Source organism: Globicephala melas, chromosome 8 (genome assembly GCF_963455315.2).
Source record: "Globicephala melas chromosome 8, mGloMel1.2, whole genome shotgun sequence".
In the NCBI taxonomy this organism is placed as follows: Eukaryota; Metazoa; Chordata; class Mammalia; order Artiodactyla; family Delphinidae; genus Globicephala; species Globicephala melas.
In genome coordinates, this window is record NC_083321.1 from 46,583,170 (window position 1) to 46,603,102 (window position 19,933).

General features: G+C 37.4%; 1 protein-coding gene across 4 annotated transcripts in view; it reads left to right on the plus strand.

Annotated features, from left to right (window-relative positions):
* STK33 (serine/threonine kinase 33) overlaps positions 1-19,933 on the plus strand; it is a 170,507-nt gene that overhangs the window by 110,630 nt on the left and 39,944 nt on the right. For all 4 annotated transcript variants that reach the window (XM_060304439.1, XM_070046252.1, XM_030831317.2 and 1 more), the window contains 4 exons: positions 585-669; positions 11,002-11,077; positions 15,135-15,247; positions 15,703-15,788. In XM_060304439.1, coding sequence (XP_060160422.1) covers positions 585-669; positions 11,002-11,077; positions 15,135-15,247; positions 15,703-15,788 — 360 coding nt within the window. The remainder of the gene's footprint in view (positions 1-584; positions 670-11,001; positions 11,078-15,134; positions 15,248-15,702; positions 15,789-19,933) is intronic.

Consider the following 19,933-nt stretch of genomic DNA (forward strand, 5'->3'; position numbering starts at 1 on the left):
GTGTAATAATTTTTTAAATTAATATACTCTAGAAAACAAAGGAAATATTAATAAAGAAAAGATAGCATTTACTAGAGATAATGTTTTGTAAATAATTATTAAAGGGGGGAGTTTCCTTGAGTGCTGACAAGGATAATGATTTGCATTTATAACAGCACTTTAGACTGGAACATAGCTTGAGCATCAGAAAAATAGATGATAAACTTACTAAGGCCAGAATGTATTTTACAGTGAAAGAACTTTATAAAAATAACTTTTTTATTTGAAAAAACGTTAAATGCCTTCTTGCAAGAACAACTTCCTATGTTGAACTGGTGAATTTAATTAGAAGGAATGAACAATCAACGTCATGGGTGTTTTCTCAAGATTGGACAAACCAAGCTTCTCTTTACCAAGTTTCTTCTTCAAAAGGAGGGGTGGGTGGAGAGGGGAAGCAAGGTCCTTATTAGTAATACAAGTAAAGCCCCTCCATCCTCAAGAATCCCTGAATTAAGTGCAATACAATGCGGTGAAAGTCCTATTTGCAGAATGAGTGAATTCTGGGACTGGAACACAGGTAACTCCGTATGAGTTTCTTCTTTTAGGTGACTGATTTTGGTTTAGCGGTGAAGAAGCAAGGAAGGAGTGAAGCCATGTTGCAGACCACATGTGGGACACCTATCTATATGGGTAAGTTAGTAGACTTAAAATGATTCTTTTTCTATATGAAAAAGTAGAACAACTAGTATGGATTAAAACTTGAGCAGTTCAATTTCACGTCATGACTTAATGGCCCTGATCAAGCTACCTTTTCTTAGGTCAAATAATTTTAATTGTTTTAGCAGATTTCTCATAGTTCTTATCTTCAAAGATTATAGTTTTCATTATTTCTCTGGGCTCTTCTTATAGCTGTTTATGTCTCTTAGGTAATCATACACCCAAACTTAATTATTGTTTTATTAATTCATGCTAAAATCATGAGTATGTTTTGCTTCTTTCCATTTTTTATCCAATTTCATTGCCATCCAGTGGTTTTTCAGAGAGTACTGATTAAATATATTTTATAAACCAAGTTGCCCATTTTCCTAAATGTGATTTTTAACAGCTTTCCTGAAGTATAATTTAAATACCATAAAAATGTACCATTCAGTGATTTTTTTCATACATTCACAGAGCTGTGCAACATCACCACAATCCAGTTTTAGAACAGTTCTACCCCCAAAAGTTGCCTCATGCCCGTTTGCACTCAATCTCATTCCCATCCCAACCCCAGGTAACCACTAATCCTTATCTCTCTAGATTGGCTGTTTCTGGACATTTCATATAAATGGGATCATGCAATATGTAGGCTTATACGCCTGGCTTCTTTCACATAGCATGATGTTTTTGAGGTACATCCCTGTTGCAGTCTGTTTCTTTATATTGCTGAACAGTTGTCCGTTGTATGTTGTTTATATATTTATTAGCTGATGGGCATGTGGATTGTTTCCAGTTTGGAGCTATTATGAATAATCCTGCTATGGACATTCGTGTACAAGTTTTGTTTTTTTTTTTAAGGTTTTTGTAAAATTTATTTACTTTATTTTATTTATTTTTGGCTATGTTGGGTCTTCGTTGCTGTGCACAGGCTTTCTCTAGTTGCGGCGGGGGGGGCTTCTCTTCGTTGCAGTGCGCAGGCTTCTCATTGTGTTGTCTTCTCTTGTTGCAGAGCACGGGCTCTAGGCGTGTGGGCTTCAGTAGTTGTGGCTCACGGACTCAGTAGTTGTGGCTCGCAGGCTCTAGAGAACAGGCTCAGTAGTTGTGGTGCATGGGCTTAGTTGCTCCATGGCATGTGGGATTTTCCCGGACTAGGGCTCGAACCCATGACCCCTGCATTGGCAGGCGGATTCTTAACCACTGCGCCACCAGGGAAGTCCCTCGTGTACAAGTTTTTTTTGTGGACGTGTGGTTTCATTTTCCTTGGGTAACTACCAAGGAGTGAAATTGCTGGGTCATATATTATTTATGTTTATACTTTGTAAGAAACTGCCAAACAATTTTCCAAAGTGGCTCTAATATTTTCCTTTGCACTAGCAATGTATGAGAGTTCCAGTTTCTTCACATCCTTGCTAACTCTTTATATTACCTATCTTTTTAATTATAGCCACTCTAGTGGTTATGAAGTAGTATCTCATTGTGATTTTTAATTTGCGTTACCTTAATGACCAATGATGTTGAGTATCTTTTTATGTACTTATTAGTCATTCATATATCTTCTCTGATGAAATTTCTATTCAAATCTGTACCTATTGAGATGATCATATATTTTTTCTCTTTAAGTTTATTAATGAAATAATTACATTAATAGATTTTTAAAATGTTGAACCATCCTTGTACTTTTGGATTAAACCCCACTTGGTTTAAGGTACTGCCATATTCAATTTGTCACTACTTTATTTAGGAACTTTGAGTGTAGCTTTCTTTCTTTCAGCTGCCCTTGTCATTTTGATGTTAGGGTTATAATATCCTCATTTTAAAAATAAAATATTTTCACTTTTTTTATGCTCATGAACCACTTAAGCAATAGAAATTACCTGTTCATTAATTATTTGATGAAATTTCCCCTTAAAATTTTTTGGTCCTGATACCCTTTGGGGGATAAAGTTTCTATTGTTAATTTATATTAGGTTATTCAAGTTTTTCACATCTTCTTGAGTCATTTTGATAATTTATGTTTTTCAGAAAATTTCAAAATATCCAGTGTAACATTTGCAAAAATGAATCCTGTGTTCAGTCACAGAGAAAACTCCTAAAAATTGGAAACCTTTAAGTCACAATTACCTAGTATAATGAAGAAAGCTAGACAGAAAAACCAAAAGGCTAGATAAATTAACACACATTCACATGAGCATCAAACACATCCCAACCACCTAGAAAATTTAATCCCCCCACCCCCCTGGCAACCACCCATTTGTTCTCTATATCTATGAACCTGTTTCCATTTTGTATTACATTGTTCGTTTGTTTTGTTTTTTAGATTCCACATATAAGTAAGATCATACAGTATTTGTCTTTCTCTTTCTAGCTTATTTCACTTGGCATAATAACCTCAAGAACCATCCATGTTGTTGCAAATGGCAAGATTGAATTTTTATGGCTGAGTAGTATTCTATTGTATATGTAAACCACATCTTCTTTATCCATTCGTCTATCAATGGGCACTTAGGTTGCTTCCATATCTTGGTTATTGTACATAATGCTGCATTGAACATAGGGGTGCAGACATCTTTTCAAATTCTTGGTTTTTTGTTTTCTAGGGGGTTTTTTCCAGAAAAATACCCAGAAGTGGAATTGCTGGATCGTATGGCAGTTTTATTTTTAACTGTTTGCAGAATCTTCATACTATCTTCCAGAGCGGCTGCACCAATTTCCATTCCTACCAACCAGTGCATGAGGGTTCACTTTTCTCCACATCCTCACCAACATCTGCTACTTGTTGTCTTTTTGGTGGTAGCCATTCTGACAGGTGGGAGGTGGTATCTCATTGTAGCTTTAATTTGCATTTCCCTGGTAGTTAGAGATGTTGAGCACCTTTTCACGTGCCTGTTGGCCCTCTGTATGTCTTCTTTGGAAAATGTCTATTCAGGTCCTCTGCCCATTTTTAAATCGGGTTGTTTGGTTTTTTGATGTTGAGTTGTATGATTCTTGGTATATTTTGGTTATTAACCATTATCAGATATATCATTTGCAAATATCTTTTCCCATTTAGCAGGTGGCCTTTTCACTTTGTTGATAGTTTCCTTCTCTGTGCAAAAGCTTTTTAATTTGTTGTAGTCTGATTTGCTTATTTTTGCTTTTGTTTCCCTTGCCTGAGGAGACACATCCAAAAAATATTGCTAAGACCTGTGTCAAAGAGCGTACTGCCTATGTTTTCTTCTAGGGGGTTTATGGTTTCAGGTCTTACATTTAAGTCTTTTATCAATTTTGAGATTATTTAAATTGTATATGGTATGAGAAACTAGTCCATTTTGAGTCTTTTCCATGCAGCTGTCCAGTTTTCCCAACATCATTTATTGTAGAGGCTGTCATTTCTCCATTGTATATTCTCGCCTCCTTTGTCATAGATTAATTGACCATGTAAGTGTGGGTTCATTTCTGGCTCTCTATTGTGCTCCATTGATCTATGTGTCTATTTTTGTGCCAGTACCATACTGTTTTGATTACTGTCACTTTGTATTATAGTTTGAAATTGAGCAACATGATATCTCCAGCTCTGTTCTTTCTCAATATTATTTTGGCTATTCAGGAGGGTCTTTTGTGTTTCCATACAAATTTTAGAATTATTTGTTCTAGTCTGTGAAAAATACCATTGTTATTTTGATAGGGATTGCACTGAATCTCTAGATTGCCTTGAGCAGTATGGTCATTTAAATAATATTAATTCTTCCAGTCCATGAGCATGGTATATCTTTGCATTTATGTCATCTTCAATTTCTTTCATCATTGTCTTATAGTTTTCTGAGCACAGGTCTTTTACCTCTTTAGTTAGATTTATTCCTAGGTATTTTATTCTTTTTGATGTAATTGTAAATGAGATTGTTGTCTTTTTTTTAATTGACATACAGTTGATTTACAGTGTTGTGTTAATTTCTGCTGTACAGCAAAGTGATTCAGTTATACATATGTATACATTCTTTTTTATATTGTTTCCTTTATAGTTTACCATGGGATATTGAATATAGTTCCCTGTGCTATGCAGTAGGACCTTGTTGTTTATTCATTCTATATATAATAGTTTGCATCTGCTAACCCCAAGCTCCCAATCCACCCCTCCCCTACTCCCCTTCCCTCTTGGAAACCACAAGTCTCTTCTCTATGTCTGTGAGTCTGTTTCTGTTTTGTAGATAGGTTCATTTGTGTCATACTTTAGATTCCACATATAGGTGATGTCCTATGGTATTTGTCTTTCTCTTTCTGACTTACTTCACTTAGTATGATAGTCTCTAAGTCCATCCATATTGCTGCAAATGGCATTATTTCATTCTTTTTTTTACTGCTGCAAAGTATTCCATTGTATATATGTATGACATCTTCTTTATGTATTCATCTGTCAATGGACATTAGGTTGTTTCCATGTCTTTGCTATTGTGAATAGTGCTAGTATGAACATAGGGGTGCATGTAGCCTTTTGAATTAGAGTTTTGTCCAGATATATGCCTGGCAGTAGGATTGCTGGATCATATGGCAGCTCTATTTTTAGTTTTTTGAGAAACCTACATACTGTTTTCCATAGTGGCTGCACCAATTTACATTCCCATTAACAGTGTAGGAGGGTTCCTTTTTCTCCACACCCTCTCCAGCATTTGTTATTTGTATTTGTAGACTTTTTAATGATGGTCATTCTGACCTGTGTGAGGTGGTACCTCATTGTAGTTTTGATTTGCATTTCTCTAATAATCAGCAATGTTGAGCATCTTTTCATGTGCCTGTTGGCCATCTGTCTCTCTTCTTTGGAGAAATGTCTATTTAGGTCTTCTGTCCATTTTTTTATTGGGTTGTTTGTTTTTTTGTTGTTGTGTTGTATGAGCTATTTGTATATTTTGGAAATTAAGCCCTTGTTGGTCGCATCATTTGCAAATATTTTCTCCCAGTCTGTAGGTTATCTTTTCATTTTGTTTATGGTTTCCTTTGCTGTACAGAAGCTTGTAAGTTTGATTAGGTCCCATTTGTTTATTTTTGCTTTTATTTCTGTTGCCTTGGCAGACTGACTTAAGAACAGTTTGGTATGATTTATGTTAAAGAATGTCTTGCCTATATTCTCTTCAAGGAGTTTTATGGTATCATGTCTTATATTTGAGTCTTTAAGCCATTTTGAGTTTATTTTTTGTGTATGTTGAGAGGGTGTGTTCTAACTTCGTTGGTTTACATGTGGCTGTCCAACTTTCCTAACACCACTTGCTGAAGAGACTGTCTTCTTTCCATTGTACATTCTTACCTCCTTTGTCAAAGATTAATTGACTTTAGGTGTGTAGGTTTATTTCTGGGCTCACTATTCTGTTCCATTGATCCATATGTGGGATTGTTTTCTTAATTTCTCTTTCTGATAATTTGTTGTTAGTGTATAGCAATGCAATAAATATCTAAATATTAATTCTGTATCCTGCAACTTTACTGAATTCATTTATTCTAATAGTTCTTTGTTGTCATTTTTAGGATTTTCTGTATACAGTATCATGTCATCTGCAAACAGTGATGGCTTTAACTCTTCCTTTCCAGTTTGGATTCCTTTTATTTCTTTTTCTTATCTGATGGCCATGGCTAGGACTTCCAATACTATATTGAATAAAAGTGGTGAGAGTGGACATCCTTGTCTTGTTCCTGCTCTTAGAGGATATGCTTTCAGCTTTTTACCATTGAGTATGATGTTCACTGTGGGTTTGCCATTATGGCCTTTATTATATTGAGGTATGTTCCCTCATACCCACTTTCTGGAGAGTTTTTGTCATAAATGGATGTTGAATTTTGTCAAAAGCTTTTTCTGCATCTATTAGGATGATCATATGATTTTTACCCTTCAATTTGTTAATGTGGTGTATCACATTGATTGATTTGAAGATATTGAACCATCCTGAGTTCCTGGACTAAATATCACTTACTCGTGGTATATGATTCTTTTAATGTATTATTGAATTTGGTTTGCTAAGATTTTTTTGAGGATTTTTTACATCTGGTTCATCAGTGATATTGGCCTATAATTTTCTTTTTTGTGGTATCTTTACCTGGTTTTGATAGCAGGCTGACACTGGCCTTGTAGAATAAGTTTGGAAATCCTCCTTCCTCTTCAGCTTTTTGGAATAGCTTGATAAGGATAGGTGTTAATTCTTCTTAAGTGTTTTATAGAATTTACCTGTGAAGCTATCTGGTCTTGGACTTTTGTTTGTTGGGAGTTTTTAAATTACTGATCCAATTTTATTACTGGTAATTGGTCTCTTCATATTTTCTATTTCTTCCTGATTCAGTCTTGGGAGAGTGTACATTTCAAGGAATTTATCTGTTCCTTCTAAATTGTCCATTTGATTGTTATATAATTGTTCATAGTAATCTCTTACGATACTTTGTATTTCTGTGGTGTTGGTTGTAACTTCTCTTTCATTCTGATTTTATTTGTGTCTTCTATCTTGTTTCTTGATGAGTCTTGCTAAAGGTTTATCAATTTTATCTTTTTGAAGAACTAGCTCTTAGTTTCATTGTTCTTTTCTATATCTTTTTAGTCTCTATTTCTTTTATTTCCTCTCTGATCTTTATTTTTTTCTTCCTTCTACTAATTTTGGGTTTTGTTTGTTCTTCTTTTTCTAGTTCCTTTAAGGGTAAGGCTAGATTGTTTATTTGAGGTTTTTCTTGTTTCCCGAGGTAAGGCTTGTGTCTCCATAAACTTCCCTCTTAGAACTACTTTTGCTGTGGCCCACAGATTTTAGATCATTGTATTCCCATTTTTATTTCTGTTTAGGTATTTTTGATTTCCTCTTTGACTTATTCAATGGCCCACTGGTTGTTTAGTAGTATATTATTTAAACTTCATGTGTTTGTGCTTTCTGCAGTTTTTTTTTTTTTCATTTTGCCCAATTCTCTGTGTCTATTTCTATGTATTAGGTATGTTGGTTGCATTTTCTGATCTTGGAGAAGTGGCCTTATATAGGAGATGTCCTGTGGGGCCCAACAGCATGCTCCTCTCTGGTCACTGGAGCTATATGTTCTCGGGGCAACTCCTATGTGGGCTGCATGCACCCTTCTGCTGTGGTAGGGCTGACTACTGTGAGCACACTGGTAGGTGGGACTGGCCCCCAGCCTGGTTGGCTTTGAGGCTGTGTCATGTCCAGTGGCTCTGGGCCTGCTAGAAGGTGGGGTAGGCTTACTGCAGGGTTAACTGCATGGGGCTGCTGCTGGCCTGCTGGTGGGCAAGGCTGGGTTCCCACATGGCGTCTGAATGGTATGGGGGGCTTAGTGCTGGTGTAAGTCTGCTGGTGGGCGGGCCAGGTCTTGGCAGCTGCCTACCAGGGGTGTGGGGCTGGTGTGTGCCTGCTGGTGGGTGGGGCAGGTCCTGGCGCTAATAAGCTAGGGGGAGGCATCCAAAATGGTGCTTACCAGCACCAGTGTCCACGTGTTACAATGAACTCCCCAAAAGGGCTGCTGCCAGTCAGCAGGGGGAGTCCTAGTTGCTCCCTCCCTCTCTGGGAGGTTTTCCAAGATCAGCAAGTGGGTCTGACTCATTTTCAAAGTACTGCCTCTGAGCTGGGATTCAGAGTGGATGAGATTTTGTGTGCACTCTTGAAGAATGGAGTCTCTTGTTTGCTGTAGCACTCCAGCTCTCCCAGACATAAGCCCTGCTGGTTTTCAGAGGGAGACGTTCTGGGGGCTTTGTATTCCTGGTGCAAGACCCCCTGGGCTGGGGAACCCGCTGTGGGACCAAGAGCCCTCACTCCCTGGGAAGGACCTCAAGACCGTGACATTCCTCCTGTCTGTGGCTCGCCGATCTGAGAGCGTAGGTCCTAACTCTACTGTGTCTGCGCCCCTCCTATCCATCTTCTTGTAGTTCCTACTTATGTCTTTAGTTGTGGAAATTGTTTTCTGCTGGTTTTCAGGTCATTCCTATAGACAGTCGCTCTGTAAGTGGTGGTAATTTTGGTGTGTCTGTGGAAGTTCACGGTCTTCCTGCTCTGCCATCTCGGCCGCCTAGTCAATACTGTTAATTTAATCCTGCTTGCTTCCTCTGATGATTTCTAAGAGAGTTATTAAAGTCACTCACCAGCGCAGGGCTTTGATAGATTCTTTTTGTACTTTGAGTAGATTTCTTTAAAATATACTTTATTGAAACATAATTTACATATAATATAATGCACAGATTTTAAGTGTAAAGTTTAGTGAGTTTTGACAAATACATATACTTGTACAATTACCACCCCAGTGAATATATAGAACATTTCCATCACCCCAGGAATTTCCTTTGTGTCCCTCCCAGTCGATTCCTCACCCAGACCCCAGCAACCACTGATGATTTCCATTACCTTAGTTTAGTTTTGCTTGTCTAGAATTTATATAAATTGAATCATAAGTATATATTCTTTTGTGTCTGTCTTCTTCTGTTCCATGTAATGATTTTGAGACTTACCCGTGTTGTTATATCAGTAGTTTATTCATTTTTATGGCTGAGCAGTATACCTAGTTCATTGTTTCTTTGTCTGCTTGATGCATAAAGCTTCTAAATTGTTTTATCTTATTTGGGAAGAGGCTACTTTAGATTCTGTTCATATCCTCCTGTTGGCAAAAGACATCTGGTCTGTAGTTACATGGGGAAAATATATCCAAGCACCCTGAGTTTTATGCCTGCTTATTAGTTGTCTGCACTGTGAGACAAGTGAGAGAACAAGAGAGAAGGCAGATGGTTTGTGGAGCTTTGCTGACTTCCTAAATGGCTTCTTGGCCCAGCCAGTCTGGCCTTTGCCTCCCTGTGAGAGCTGCGATGACAGTGCAAGTAGAAATGCCCCTGATAATTAAGGTGACTCCGAAAGAGGGAGTGAGGGCTCCAAATTCCGGGCCCCTGCTGCGTGATGCACCTACATGGAGGTCTGTCAGGGAATCGGATCACGGAATCTGCCCTTGTCGTAGACATGCAGCCATAGAGCAACTTGAGCTTTAATGATTCCATATTTTAAAAGTTTAAGTAGAGTTAAAGAATACAAGTAATTGCTTAAAGGAAAATATTAATTTTAATTTTCAGTGATTTAGAGAAGAATTATTCAATTTGTTAATTATCTACAGTTGAGCCTGTTCTCTTTCTTCTGTTTACCTTTTAACTCCTTTGTTGTTGCTTTTTAGTTCCTTTAACAATAGGCAGAGGAAATGAAATTTCATTTGCTTTCAGTAGTTATAAAAGCTGTGTGTATGTTGGGGGGGTGATTGAAACTGTTTTCTAAAGTAAAAACACCTTTTACATGGGAGGCGCTGTGTAACAGTGTTGCTTTAGGTGAGTCGCTTCATATGTGTACCTGAACCTTAATTTCCTCGCTGGCAAAGTAAGTCATGGCTACATACCCGTCTCACATGATTCTTAACATAATTTACACAAATAACATCATCTATACAAAAGTGCTTTGTCAATTTTAAAGTTCTATTCAAACACACGCAGTTGACCCTTGAACGACGCAGGGGTGAATCCACGTATAACTTACAGTCGGCCCTGTGTGGTGCTACCTAGCTGTAGAAGTATAATAGACATAGTCCTGGAATATCATATGTGACTTTTTAGAAAGCCAGCCATTATAAAAAACCTAATCATTAAAAAATGTGCTACCTCAAAGTAAAAAAAAAGTTCTACTTTGAGAAGATTGTTTAAAGGAACCCTATTGTGGACACATTGTAAGTAAGTAGCCCAGAGTTGGGGAGTCAGGAGTGCCTGCATCCTAGTCATCATCCTGGACCTAATTGGCTTTTTGATCAAGTTATGTTATAGGAGCTCTCTGTCTTAGTTTTCTCATTTAGAAAATGTGGAAGATAATTCATACTGCCACAGGAGTGCTATGATGTTATTATTACTACTGTTATTTTACTGAAGTGATTTATAACCGTTTATCTTAGTTTCTCTGTAAATCCAGATTTCTACCTATTGGGCTTGTTTTAAATTGTATCTACTTAAGGTATGTTTTCAGTTCTGTTTTTGGCAAAGAACTGAGATATTGTTGTCTTCTACTATAACTACACAATCTTTGCAAAATCATTTCTTAACAATTTGAAAGAGATGAAGAGTTGTACATCTAGCTATACAGTGTGTGCCATTGTTCCATCAGAAGCTAAATAGCAGGGGTGAGGATACAGCGACGTCAGTTGTTAAGCCTATACATTATTCACTTAACATCTGCTGTTGGTTCTCGTTTTCCCTGTGGGGGAATAAATTACAGCACATCAGCACATTTTTCATGCTTTGTGTTTAAGCATTTAAAAGTCATTTATTGTATTATTAATATTATTTCATTTCTGCTTATTTGGCAGCCCCTGAAGTTATCAATGCCCACGACTATAGCCAGCAGTGTGACATTTGGAGCATAGGTGTCATAATGTACATTTTGTAAGTACCCTGCTAAATGTACAACTTAAAATGAATGGATGATCCCTAACAGTAGAATTACATAGACTTTAAATTAAAACTAAACAATATAGTTTTAAGAAAGCGACTAAAGAAACAGTTGGGAAGTCATTCTAAAAGGTGTCTTATTAGTTGTCAGGTACATCCATTAGGTATTTTTTTAATACAATCAATTTATAACTTTCAGCTTTTCTTTTCATTGATCTATAAATGCTACAATGCACTGTATGATCTGAGCCACATGAAAAACTTGCCTCAGCACCTCCCTGATCCTTTGCTACAAAACAAAAGCTTCTTTGTATTTTCTCAAGAGATTCACTTATAGAGCATCAGGTAGAGGGAGGTCCTGGGACCTGGCACGAGAGCCACCTGATGGACAGGGCACGTGTGAGGAGCGGGCAGTAACCAGATAAAGGTTCAGCCCAGGGTCCAGAGAGTATTCTGTTGTTTCTACTTCTCTTCATGCTACTGAAAATGTTGGCCTTTCTTGCTCTCTCTTCTGTCTCACTCTCAAGATTCAGTCAAACCCCATGGCCTGTATTTTTCCTTTGAAGTGTCCTCACCTATTATTTCATTTCTCTTCACTTGTATCATTTCTCCTTACAATCCCTTTCTAGAAGATTACAGTGTCTTTCTGTCGGTTCTCCTGCCTCTGGTTCATCCTTCACACAGCTGTCAGAGTTGTCTTTCTAAATCACAAATCTGATTGTACTACTTTCCTGATTAACCACCTCTGGTAATTCTCCCTTGCTGTAGAAAAATCTCAGAGCATCCCCGCATGGCGTAACACAAAGCTTCCACTGCCTGGCTCCAGAGTGCCTTTCTAATCTTGGTCTGCATATGTGTTCCCATTCACTTACCCTGTGCTGGTGGACACTCTAGGCCACTCCTTATGACTCAGGCACCCTGTATTGCATGCTTCTGGGTCTTTGCTCATGCAGTTCATTCTGCCTAGATGTTCTTTTTTCTTCTCTACTAACCTCTTTCCTGGGTGTGTCCAGCTCACACAGTAAAGACTTCTATTTCCCTAAGTCCTACTCGACCCCAGCAGTTACTACATTCATTATGTGTATACTTTTTGGAATTTAAGGCAGTAGACGAAGATGCATGTAAAACAGTAATGTAGAAAGAAAAACAAAATAATAAGCATATTTAATCAGGAAAGTTTGCACATGTGTAAATATGATAGAATAAATTGTTCACTTTTCTGTGTTCTCATTGCACTTTTAAAAGCTAGATTATAATGGAATATAATTATTGTATTATGTGTATTGTACCTGTTTTTCTTACTCTAAATTCCATGAAGTACAGAGATATGATTCATCTTTGCATCCCTGGTATCTGGTACAATAGTAGACATGTAGTCAGTGCTCAATATTTGTTTGTTAAATTGAATTAAAGTGAATTGTCTAAGAGATGTTCTGCAAAGTTAGTGGTCACTGTTCTGCCTGTTGGTGAATATGAACATTTTTATGTTGATGCAACATGAGTTTTATGGTCATATTGAAGATTTCACTGTGCACTACCTCTTCCAGATCGTTTCTAAATATTGACATCACAGTAGTTATATTTTCACAGTCCTGTGAAATGGAATACACGGGCAGTAGAAATTGGATGTTGTGATCGTAGTTGTAACTCAGATAGCTGACATATCACTGCTTAGATTGCATAAAGTATAAATGTATTCACAAAGTTTTTGATCCTTGTTCTGTGCTGATTAGAATCATATTAAAATTCTGAGCCTTAGTTTTAAATTAAAAATACAACTATTTAAAATTAGTGTTTTATACTCTCACGACTTTCTGGACAACACAAGTCAAACATAATACATGTGAACTCTTATTACACCATTCATGTGGTATTTGCTGCCTTCTTAGTTTGAATTTGGTGTTAAGGGAAGTGATAGTGTATTACATACCTTAAATTTTTTTCTCCTACTTAAAGATGTAATTTTAATTTTTCTGCTTCTGAGTGTGACTGCGTATCATAATGATGACATATTTTTTTCTTTACAGTAGACTCTTGCTTAGCTAATCAGTGCCTATTCATTAATCTGCCTGAGCCCAGTGGTCTTACAGATAATTTCCTTCAACAAGGGCACAAACATATTACCTTCTCCAGGGGGGTTATTTTCTTGTTTATCAGTTACCCCTGTTTCATTGCTACTTAATTGGACAATGATAACATACCTTCTCAAGGTGAAATTGACATAAATACTCTTTATGGGCACTATCTTTTACTGTTTTGATTCCTATGAAGCAAAATAATCGGAAGGCTTTAAGAGGCATTTTTCACGTCTTGGATTCCCTTTTCTGGATGTGCAGAAAATTGCTGTCATAAAATTTCATACGCTGCTGATTGACCAACCATTAGATACATTTTGTGTGAATAAAATTGTAAAGGACAGAAAAAAGTGGAATTTTTAAAATGTAGCCCTTGAGCTATATAGTTGCATGCTAGTCAGGCAGTGTGGGAGCAGCTAAGAAATTGGTGAATGTGCATATCACTGGTTGTTAACAGACTCAATGAGCCAGGCTTTTGCTGGCCTGTACTTGCTATAATAGATTGTAATTGTCCATAAGACCATTTTTTTGGGCTTTTTTTTATTGCATTTTAAAACTAAACAGTAGTAAGGCAAGTAAGATCAGAGAGAGGAGGGTCAGAATGAGCTGGAGAAATAAAAAGTATTAAAATGAGAGTTTGCAGAACAATTTAATAAATATTTATCACTTAACAAGAACCTATTGGTAAATGAAAAGCTGTGTTATCCAGCCTAGTTTGATAAATTACTAGGATGAGAACAGCTCTCCCCCTTCCCCCCCCCAGAAAATCATTGTCATGTAAGATATTTACCAAATTTAGACTTATTCAAAAAATATTCGTGGGAAAGGTTTTTAAAGAACTTTAAGAAAAATATGACTAAAAACAAAAATCAGTAAAAATCTGTTAAGAGACCTGGAGATCATTATACATTATACTTATGTACATAATAGACCAGCATTTGGGAAGTGTAATGGAATTCTGCCGTTTTACTGTTTCCATAATAAAGTGGAAAAGTATAATCCTGAGAGTTGAAGAATAGACATACAGAGTTAGAGTTGCCTCTGTGATGAGTCCAGGTCCAACTTCTCTCTGGTTGTCATTGGGAAAATCTGGTTGTTGTCTACAGGGTTGCCCTCAGATGTTGGGGTTGATGATAAAGATGATGGCTAACGTTTGCAACTTTTAAGCATGTTCTTGTAGTTTTGGACTAGATCACCTATGGAAGCATAGGCTTGCCATGCTCTTTGTAAAGTATAGCACGGTGCTTCCTTTAAAAGATTCTAAAGACTCATAGTCCCCGTACTACAGAATCTACAAATAAGCCCATGTTTACTGTATACACATGGCTTTACTGATATTGGTTGTTACATATACTCAGCTTTCACCCTTCCAGACTGATTTTCCTCATTCAGATTTTCTTCATTTTATGTATCATTTTTGAAGAGTTGTGGCCATTTTAATGGATTTTTGGTTTTGACTCAGAGCCTGTAGACCCCAGGGTCATTCTTACTATCACTAACATTCGTGTAGCATTTTACCACAGGTAAAACTCTTACATGGTCATTAGAGTCTGATAACTCTCGTTAGACTCTGATAACTCTGTATATCTTTCTGTAAGTCCAATGTGAATTATGTACCTTAAGGTGTTACCTTACCTTTGCTCACGTTGAAGTGTTTCTCCTCTATCATCCACCACTATTACTGTGCACTTAAACTCACACACCTTTCTGTATTTTAACCCTTTAGTGTTTCCCCACCTGGAAGAGCTTTGGGTCATTTGCAAATGTGGAAGTTCCAATGTATACAAGAGCCTAGCACAGATCTTGCAAAAGCCCTTCGCTTCCATTTCTACATCCAGAGAAGTTCCCACCTCTTTCTCTCCTTTATTTAAATATGAAGCACCACTACTTCCAAGTCCTGTGGAAACTTAATTTTTAATAGCCTCATTCTGATTATTTTTTAAAAAATCTTAACAAAACGACTGTCTTTGTTGTAGATTATGTGGAGAAGCACCCTTTATGGCAAGCTCAGAAGAGAAGCTTTTTGAGTTAATAAGAAAGGGAGAACTACATTTTAAAGGTTCAGTCTGGGATTCCATAAGTGATTCTGGTAAGTATAGATTTGTTATTATTTACTAAAGCAAGTATACATAATATAAGAAAGGCAGCCAGTAACTCAGATACTTTAGATCTCTGGTTAGTCATTAAATTTACTTGTAGAAATACACTATTTACTTGTGGTAATAGTGATATCTTCACTGTGCTTGTTATAGTTGAAACTTTCAGCAAAAACAGAAAATGCATAATAAAAATTGAAGAGGAAATTTGCTGATCATCTAGCTAATTTTTTACTATAGACCATAAACCAGGTAATCCAGGCAATAAAACCTCACTGTAGGCCTTAAACTTTATTTAATACTAGCCATTGGTACTGACGATACTTATTTTATAACTGAGAAGTTTCCTTCATATCATACAGACCTAATCCTAAATAAACTGGAAAATGTGTGGTACTAATTATAGTTGAGATAAATAAGACTTTCAGGATTTTTCCCTTATTTGCAGCTAAAAGTGTTTTGAAACAACTTATGAAAGTAGATCCTGCTCATAGAATCACAGCTAAGGAACTACTAGATAACCAGTGGTTAACGGTAAGTTACAGTATTACTTCTTTTTTTTCTTTTTGGCATGCCGTCATTGCTTATTTCTTCTCGTCTGGCCTTGTAGTTTATATATAGTCTTCTTAAAACAGTCATTTAGTGTCATCTTCTGACAAGTTAAAAAAATTATTGAGTGTTGCCACATTTCTGAAATGGGTATTTTCAAACTGTTAAAATTACTACCACTGTTGTTTATATATGTTTATAGAGGTTTAAATGAACTTTTCTTTTGTATCAAATCCAGTAAAATAGAGCTGAGAAATGTCCATTATTAAAGCTGTGGAATATTGAAGCAGTCTGTATAGTTTAGTGATGTAAAGCACTGGAACCATCTACTTCTCTTTCAACTCTTTGGATGCAAGGAATCTTCAGGGATTCAGAAAAGCCAAGGTCTTCTAACAGTGTCTGTTGCCTGGCTTGAAATCTTGAGTAATTATTCATTTACATATTGCTTTCCCCCATTGGACTAATGCCTTGAGCAGTGACCCTATGTCTTTTTTTTTTTTTTTGCGGTACACGGGCCTCTCACTGTTGTGGCCTCTCTCCCGTTGCGGAGCACAGGCTCCGGACGCGCAGGCTCAGCGGCCATGGCTCACGGGCCCAGCTGCTCCGCGGCCTGTGGGATCTTCCCGGACCGGGGCACGAACGGGTGTCCCCTGCATCGGCAGGCGGACTCTCAACCACTGCGCCACCAGGGAAGCCCTTGTGACCCTATGTCTTACTGGTCTTTGTATCCCTGTACCCAGAACATTACCTGGTCACAACAGGAACTTTGGAAGAGGATGCTACTACCTCTCAGTATTTATTTTCTCTTTCTTCTGTGGAAATGAGGATCCTGGCTTTTAGCTGGTAACATTGCTATCTTGTCTTCTCTGCTAGTTCTTCCCCATCATTGCTAGTTATGGTGCTGGTCAATGAGATCTAAGTGGAGGTAGGAGCAATTTCTGGGAAGTGTCCTTAAATGGAGGGGGTATGGCCTTCCTCACATTCATCTTCTTCCCTAGTGACTGAAATGCAGCTGTGATGGGTGGAGTTTAAGTAGCCATATTAGATCATAGAGTGGAATTTATAAACGGGATAGCAGAGCAACAAGATGCAAGGAACCAGGGCTCTTAGCATATAGAGCTGCTATGCCAGCCCTTGATTGCCTACCTCCAGACATTTTTATATGAGCAGGAGACAAATGTCTGTCATCTTTGAGATACTGTGAAATATGCAGTTAAACCTAATACCAATTAATACAATAATAAATAATTGCTGGATGAGTAGATGATTCAGTAAATGAATATCTGTAGGTATGTCAGAAAATGTCTGAGAATGGAAATTAGAGATTGTCTTAGAGACATAGGAATATTGCTAAGTAATATTTATCTATGCCGAAAGTTATTTTACATCTATGACTTGCTAGACACTGTGTTAGGTACTGCAAATACATGATATGCTTATAATGCAGTAGTAATGTTGAGAGATGATGGTGGCTTGGACAGGGTGGTAGCAATAGAGTTGAAGAGAAATAAATGTAATATATTTTTTAGGTATATTTGATAGGGCTTGGTGATGGATCAGATAAGAGATAAGGATAAGGGAGGTATCAGGATGATTTTTAGATTTTGCTTTAACAGCTGGTTGGATGGTAGTGCCATTTGCTGAGATGTGGAAGACTGTAGGAGAAATAGATTTTTTTTTTTCTGGGGGAAGAGTGGTGAGTCAAGAGTTCCATATGAGACATGCTAAATTTGAGATGCCTATGTAGCATTCAAGTGGAGATTTCAAATAGATCATTGAATGTATGAGCCTGGAACTCGAGAAGAATGAGCTGGAGATATAAATCTGTGAATCCTGAGTATAGATGCCATGTAAAGCCATTGGGCTGAAGAGATAAGCTAGGAAGAAAATACAGATAGAAAGGACAAGAGGCCTTAGCACCCTGCCTTAAACACTACAACATTTAGAAGAGGAGAAGCTAGCAGTGGAGGCTGAAAAGGAATAGCTGATAAGGAAGAAGGAAAGTCAGGAGGGTGGTACCAAGGAAATTAAGTGAGAAGAGTGTTTGAGAAAGCAGGAGCAGTCAGCTCCCAGGTAAACGCTGCCGAGGGGTCAAGATGAGAATGAGTTTTCATTAGAATGGCCAACAGAGGGGTTGATGGTGACCCTGAGGCCTAGATAGGTTTAGATACCATAAATTTATAGTGATAGCATTCTGATTTTCTTTTGGCAATTTCTAATCATTTTTTTTGAATAACATTTTCTTTAAGGACTAAAGAAATTGTCTTCACTCAAAAATGGTTTATATCTGCCCTCTTCTGTGAATGTGTTGAACTCTCAAATGATTCTGTGCAATAAGTATTTCTGGCCTAAAGTAATTGTGCAAATGAGTTAGCAGCTAGATCATTGCAAAACTACTGAGTAGATTTGCAGTACAGCAAAATAAAAACTGTAAAACAGATGGTATGCTTTAGAAATCTATCTCTTTTCAGCATCACACAACATTCGGGTTTGGCCATTTAATTATTTGTTTTCTAATTAGTACAACTTTATTTCTGGCTTTGGTCATTTTTCCAGAAGTCTCCATTTTTGAGCCTCTGTAACATTTGTCTCTATGTAGTCTTTGCCAAATGGATAGAGAAGTGACAGATAGCGTGTACTATATCAGACTATCCTAAGGAGTTCAGTGTATGAAGTTTAGAATACTGGCATTTTGTAAACTTCTGAAAGGCAAAACTCTTTTCTTCTTAACCACTTGAAGTCTTGCTTCCTGTAATTCATATCCTGTTTGAAATAATCTAAAGAGAACACATTAGTTCTCTCAGTGCCTTACTGCTTTATAAGAAGAACTGATCTTCCAATACCGAACAAATAGTAACATTCTTTTCAAAGAGCTTTATTGGATAAAAAGTTTCTATGGTTTACCTATATATTGTGCATTTTGAAATACAGTACATATCTGAAAAGTATTCTGAGAAAAATAATCATTGCTTCGCTATGTACATTTAAGTGAATGGGTCTTAAACAGATATTGTCATCCTGATTTAAAAAGTCAAAGATCGGGACTTCCCTGGTGGCGCAGTGGTTGAGAATCCGCCTGCCAATGCAGGGGACACGGGTTCGAGCCCTGGTCCGGGAAGATCCCACGTGCTGTGCAGCAACTAAGCCCATGTGCCACAACTACTGAGCCCGTGTGCCACAACTACTGAAGCCCGCACACCTAGAGCCCATGCTCTGCAACAAGAGGAGCCACCGCAGTGAGAAGCCCGCGCACCGCAACAAAGAGTAGCCCCCGCTCGCTGCAACTAGAGAAAGACTGTGCACAGCAACGAAGACCCAACACAACCTAAAATAAATAAATAAATAAATTTATAAAAAACAAAACAAAAACCCAGGTATTTAAAAAAAAAAGTCGAAGATCAGATGCAAGGAAAAACAGCCAATAATGACTTTACTACAAAGGAAGAGTTTGATGATGACTCCCACTGCCAAGAGTGTGCCTGTTATCCTCTTTATCCTTTTCTTCTTTTTTGCCCTTTTCATTCTCAGCAGTGGTTCAGGACTTCATTCCTTATTAGATAGTTATGGTTGCCCCTTGGTATTAAGTCCCCTGGTAACAACTAACACCAAGAATTTGCATACTTAACAAGTTTCCCCAGTATTTTTAATGCCTGCTTATATTTAAGAACTCTGTCATAAATTAGCAAAAGCATTTTTCTTTTACGGCTTGTCAAAAAGTAGTTTCCGGAGTTGAGCTCTACTGGTATTATTCAGTAATTCCTTCAACAGATTCTTTGTGTGTGTGCCTACCATGTGCCAGGCCCTGTGCTAGGTAATAAAATATAGTTAAAGACATATAGGACCTAGTCTCTGACATGAGGAACTTACAATATAATAAGGAAAACAAGCTATGTATGAGATACAAAGCAAAGAAGAAAATGATAAATGACATAAGAAATTGCCAGATGAACAGAGGGATACAGAGGCAAGCAAGTGTGAAATCAGGAGTTCAATTTGACTGACAAATAAGATGCCTGAAGGAAAGAAGTGGGAAATAAGACTTTAGAAAAGGAAAGAAAATTGTGAGGGCACTTGAATCCCAGGCTAAAGAGTTTTAACTTCCTGCCATAGATAGTGGGGAACAATTGCAA